The 6,000-nt window shown below is 42.5% G+C and overlaps 1 protein-coding gene across 1 annotated transcript in view; it reads right to left on the reverse strand.

The window, feature by feature from the left end:
- KCTD1 (potassium channel tetramerization domain containing 1) overlaps nucleotides 1-5,472 on the reverse strand; it is a 226,102-nt gene extending 220,630 nt beyond the window's left edge. Inside the window, exon 1 of the mRNA XM_082259559.1 lies at nucleotides 5,318-5,472. Coding sequence (XP_082115685.1) covers nucleotides 5,318-5,326 — 9 coding nt within the window. The 5' untranslated portion in view covers nucleotides 5,327-5,472. The remainder of the gene's footprint in view (nucleotides 1-5,317) is intronic.
- Between the last annotated feature and the right edge of the window lie 528 nt (nucleotides 5,473-6,000).

Genomic DNA, 6,000 nt, shown 5'->3' on the forward strand with positions numbered 1-6,000 from the left:
CCTTTAACTTGCAAGCGATTCTCCACACAAGACCTTCTGCTTTACCACATCACCTGGGGAAGAATGTACTCATTAGGGACACAGTGATTGCCTGGAGAGAAATGAGGAAGCTCATGGACCTTCCCTCCATGATATCTCCCCACCTACCTATCACTGGTAATCCGATGTTCCTCCCATCCACGGACTGTAACACTTTCAAAAAATGGGCCTCTCTGGGACTAACCTCTGTTTCAAGAATGATAGACCACAAGTCGGGCTCTCCTCTCCCGTTTGCTGCTATCGCGCGGCAATACTCCCTACCGCCCTCACACGTGTTCCAATATCACCAACTGTGCAGCTACATTAGGGCCTGCTCCCACCCGGACAAGAACCCTTGTCAACGCTCACCTATTGACACCCTCATTGATCAAGACTCTTACTCTATTTCGGAGATCTACCATAAACTAGTGGCCCACCAAGCATCCAAATACGGCACAATCCCTTTTAAACCATGGTCACCCGTCCTAAATTCCCTGGAAGCACCGGAACAAATCCTCCTGGGCTACAAGAAAATTCGCTCCCTGGTCCTCAACGAAACCTGGCGTGAAACCCAATTCCGGATAGCACATAGAGCTTACTTTCCCTTTCGCCATGGCAAACTGGACCCCTCTTCAGCCACCTGCTCATGGTGTAATACTCCTCGGCCAACCCTTTTTCACAGACTGTGGGAATGCCCCCCTATCGCTACATTTTGGGATCAAGTACTGCGCTATATCTCCAAAGTCACATCTCTATGTCTCCCGACAGAACCACTTTTATGCCTTTTTAGCTATGATATGTCGACGGCCAAATCTTCCTCGGGAACTATCACGCCAACTCCGCAGTGGGCTCATATCTGTCTTCTTGCGGCTCGCAGAGCTATAATGCAATCCTGGATCCATCCTGCCCCCCCACGGCTGGCGCTAGTTAAACAGGCTCTTCTCAAACTTTTCCTACTGGAAAAAACTGACTCCATGACCCAGCCATCTGGAAACATGAAGAAATTTGAACGCAGATGGCGTCAGTTCATGGACTACTCTCTTCCCTCAGAGGAGCTTTCTCTCCACACATCCTCCTTCGCATTCAGTAACTGGAACACCCGCATGGACTTTGCAAGCACTCAGAATATAACAGGGTCTACTTCTCTACCTTAAGCCCCTGCCATACGGAACCCCTGTTGCATTCCATTATCCTCTTATACATTACCAATTATTTCATCGCTACCAGTCTCATGTTTGGCAGTCTATTCGTGCCTACCCAGCATCTTACTTCCCTCATTAACCCAGATACCACGTACTTTACTCGTTCAGTGTTCCTTAATTTGTTTTGTACTGATTTATGCTTACCCCATTGCGCCGGGGGGCATTAGGTCCCTAGGCCAACTGTACCAGGTGTATTAACCATGCTGTTTTATATCTTTTATACCCTTTGTAAAAAGAGTTCGATCTCATGTTTATGTTTATATGTATTTTTCTACAAATCTCAATAAATATAGTATAAAAAAAAAAAAAAAAAAAAAAAATAAAAAAAAAAGAAAAAAAAATAAAACTCCAGTGGCGATCAAATACCACCAAAAGGAAGCTCTATTTTTGATAAAAAAAGTTACATAAATGTAATTTATATACGGAGTTGCATGACGGCGCAATTGTCAGTTAAAATAACCCAATGCCTTATCCTAAAAAAATGGCCTGGTCATGAAAGAGGCGGGGGGGGGGGGGGGTAAATCTTCCGGAGGTCTAGTGGACTGGGCATGGGGCAGATGTAATGTGGGCGATCCTATGTATTCTAAATTCTAAAAATACTGCAGACCATGACAACATTATATAAGAGAAAGAAACAAATAGTACAGAGATGAGCCCCCATTCACACTGGGGCGACGCTACTTTGCACCGCGACCTCCGAGGTCGCGGTGCGAGCAGCGCGCCGCGACCTCGGAGCGGCCGCCACGGACTTCGTAACATTGAAGTCTATGGCGGTCGCCTCCTGGTCGCCCCAAAGAAGCTCCGGACCCTTTTTCTGAGTCGGAGCGACTTGTGTCGCTCCTATCAGAACGGGTCCGCAGCTTCCCTATGGGAGGCGACCTGCGGCGACCTGTGAGGCGACCAGGTTGCCTCACAGGTCGCCCCAGTGTGAACGGGGGCTAAGACACAAACTCTAAATGCAAATAAATAAATAAAAAAAAAACTTTAATGGAAGGAGATATGATTGTGCCCCATAATATAGCAACATTATCTTTACATACACTGATACCAACAGAGAACTTGGGATGAATGCACCTCATTCTAGATATCTACACACAGCAGATTCACCTTTTAAAAAAATTCCCAGTTGTGATCAAATACCACCAAAAGGAAGCTCTATTTTTGGGAAAACAATTACATAAATGTCATTTATGTACAGCGTTGCACGATCGCGCAATTGTAAGTTAAAGTAGCGCAGTGCTGTATCGTAAAAAATGGCCTGGTCATGAAGGGAGGGGGGTAAATCTTCCAGGGGTCAAGTGGACTGGGCATGGGGCAGATGTAATGTGGGTGATCCTATGTATTCTAAACAATGCTGCAGACCATGACAACATTATATAGGAGAAACAAACAAATAGTACAGAGATAAAACTTTAAATACAAATAAATAAATAAAAAGAAAACTTTAATGGAAGGAGATATGATTTTGTCCCATACTATAGCAACATTATCTTTACATACACTGATACCAACAGAGAACTTGGGATGAATGAACCTCATTCTAGATACCTACACACAGCAGTTTAACCCTTTAAAAAAAAAAACCCAGTGGTGATCAAATACCACCAAAAGGAAGCTCTATTTTTGGGAAAAAATTACATAAATGTAATTTATGTACAGCGCTGCACGATCGCTCAATTGTTAGTTAAAATAAAAAAAATGGCCTGGTCATAAAGGGGGGTAAATCTTATAGGGGTCAAGTGGACTGGGCATTGGGCAAATGCAATGTGGGTGATCCTATGTATTCTAAAAATGCTGCAACATTATATAAGAGAAACAAACAAATAGTACAGAGATAAAACACAAACTGTAAATACAAATAAATAAATAAAAAAATTTTAATGGAAGGAGATATGGTTGTGTCCCATACTATGGCAACATTATCTTTACATACACTGATACCAACAGAGAACTTGGGATGAATGAACCTCATTCTAGATACCTACACACAGCAGTTTAACCCTTTAAAAAAAAAAACCCAGTGGTGATCAAATACCATCAAAAGGAAGCTCTATTTTTGGGAAAATGTAATTTATGTACAGCGTTGCGCGATCATGCAATTGTTAGTTAAAGTAGCGCAGTGTTGTATCGTAAAACATGGCCTGGTCATGAAGGGGGTAAATCTTCCAGAGGTCAAGTGGACTGGGCATGGGGCAAATGTAGTGTGGGTGATCCTATGTATTCAAAAAAATGCTGCAGACCATGACAACATTATATAAGAGAAACAAACAAATAGTACAGAGATAAAACACAAACAGTAAATACAAATAAATAAATAAAAAAACTTTAATGGAAGGAGGAGATATGATTGTGTCCCATACTATAGCAACATTATCTTTACATACACTGATACCAACAGAGAACTTGGGATGAATGAACCTCATTCTAGATACCCACACACAGCAGATTTACCTTTTTAAAAAATCCCAGTGGTGCTCAAATACCACAAAAGGAAGCTCTATTTTTGGCGAAAAATTACGTAAATGTACATTTATGTACAGCGTTGCGCGATCGCTCAACTGTTAGTTAAAGTAAAACAATGGCCTGGTCATAAAGGGGGGTAAATCTTATAGGGGTCAAGTGGACTGGGCATGGGGCAAATGCTATGTGGGTGACCCTATGTATTCTAAAAATGCTGCAACATTATATAAGAGAAACAAACAAATAGTACAAAGATAAAACACAAACTGTAAATACAAATAAATAAATAAAAAAACTTTAATGGAAGGAGATATGATTGTGTCCCATACTATGGCAACATTATCTTTTATATATACTGATACCAACAGAGAACTTGGGATGAATGAACCTCATTCTAGATACCTACACACAGCAGATTCACCTTTTTAAAAAATTCCCAGTTGTGCTCAAATACCACCAAAAGGAAGATCTATTTTTGGGAAAAAATTACATAAATGTAATTTATGTACAGCGCTGCACGACCGCGCAATTGTTAGTTAAAGCAGCGCAGTGCCATATTGTAAAACATGGCCTGGTCATGAAGGGGGGTAAATCTTCCAGAGGTCAAGTGGACTGGGCATGGGGCAAATGTAGTGTGGGTGATCCTATGTATTCTAAAAAATGCTGCAGACCATGACAACATTATATAAGAGAAACAAACAAATAGTACAGAGATAAAACACAAACTGTAAATACCAATAAATAAATAAAAATAAACTTTAATGGAAGGAGATATGATTGTGTCCCATACTATAGCAACAATATCTTTACAAACACTGATACAAACTGATAGAGAACTTGGGATGAATGAAACCTACACACAGCAGTTTCTCTATACAAAAAAATCAGCTAATTAACAATTGCAGGCGATCCAGCAGAGAACTGTAAGTTGTAACACACAGATGCCAAGCAGACAGGGCAATGCCATCACTTTGATGTATCTCCCAGCAGACAGGCACCCACCGCCCTCTACAGTCCCCCTGCAGGTACTGCACCCTCCATTCCCCCCATACACACACACACAGGCGGCCCCGTCGGTGTTGTCTGCTCTGCGGTGAAATGTAATAAAAGCAGGCGTTAACCCTTTGTAGGGAGGCGCCGGGCTGCCAGCACACCTCCTCGGAAGAGCCGTACAGCCGCCTGCACCCTGCGCACAGGGAATAAAAAGTCCCTTTATGCCCCCCGGGCAAAATGTGCAGCAAGACAATGGCGTCCTTCAGAGAAAGAGATGTGAGGCTATAGAGGTGAGATGGGAGGAGGAAAGTAGTGAGAGTTGGAGAGCTGTTCCAGCACAGACAGCATGGATCTGATAGACCGGCTGGCACACCGGACTCAGCACCGGACTCCATCCATCCCAGCATAGATATAGAGCGGTCACCCCCGACCCCCCCATACACAAGGCTCACACCAATCCCGACACTCACACACACGCACAGACACCGATCGCTGCCTTTTTCCTTCTGAGTGCAGCAAGGAAGTGGTGACGATGAAAGGAGAGGAGAGAAAAAAAAGATTATCCAGGAACCTGGCACATGCGTAAAAGCAAGTTGCGCCCTAAAGTCCCCAGCCATAGCAAATAATAGCAAAGCTGATCTTACCTGAAACATGAAAAAGCCAAAGTCTGGGCTGCCAACTTCCCCCTTCTCTCCTTTATTTCTGCCCTCTTTTTTTTCTTTCTCTTCCTCCTGATTTCTTCTAGCGATCTGCTCTGCTCGCTACACCAGAGAGAAATGCAATAGCTTGGCTAAGGTAGAGAGAACAAAATACAGAGAATAGTTGCTCCAGGGCTTTGAAACCCCTCAAGGCAAGGATCAGGATACAATTAGCTCATGCCTCTACCTCCAAGTCTAAATCAATCTCCAGAATAAAAATGAAATGAAATTAGCCTGGCTCACCAGCAGATAGCCCCTTTTTCTTTTCTTTTTTGACAATATGACATACAGATATATATGTATTTTTTTTTGGTGTTGTTTAGCATGTAGCATGTATTGTTCCTGCTTTTATTTCCTCTCTGTGTAGGGGGGAACACAGTCTCCAGCTCCAGCCTCCAACTTGCTTATTACTCTCCTCTTGCACAGAAAAGCTGATTTTAATCGTTGTGATTAGTTTTGATGTAAGGTTTCCTCGGGCGATTTCTGCAAATGGATGGAGTGTTTCTTGCCAGAAGAGAGAAAAGCAGCAGATGATGATAATTATAAGGATTGTTGGTTGTTTCTTTTTTTATTATTTTTTTTTTTATTTGTATTTAGATGTATGTGTCTCGTTTCGATTCCCCAAAGTT

The sequence above is a fragment of the Pelophylax lessonae genome, assembly GCF_965119305.1.
Source record: "Pelophylax lessonae genome assembly, chromosome: 5".
Classification (NCBI taxonomy): Eukaryota; Metazoa; Chordata; class Amphibia; order Anura; family Ranidae; genus Pelophylax; species Pelophylax lessonae.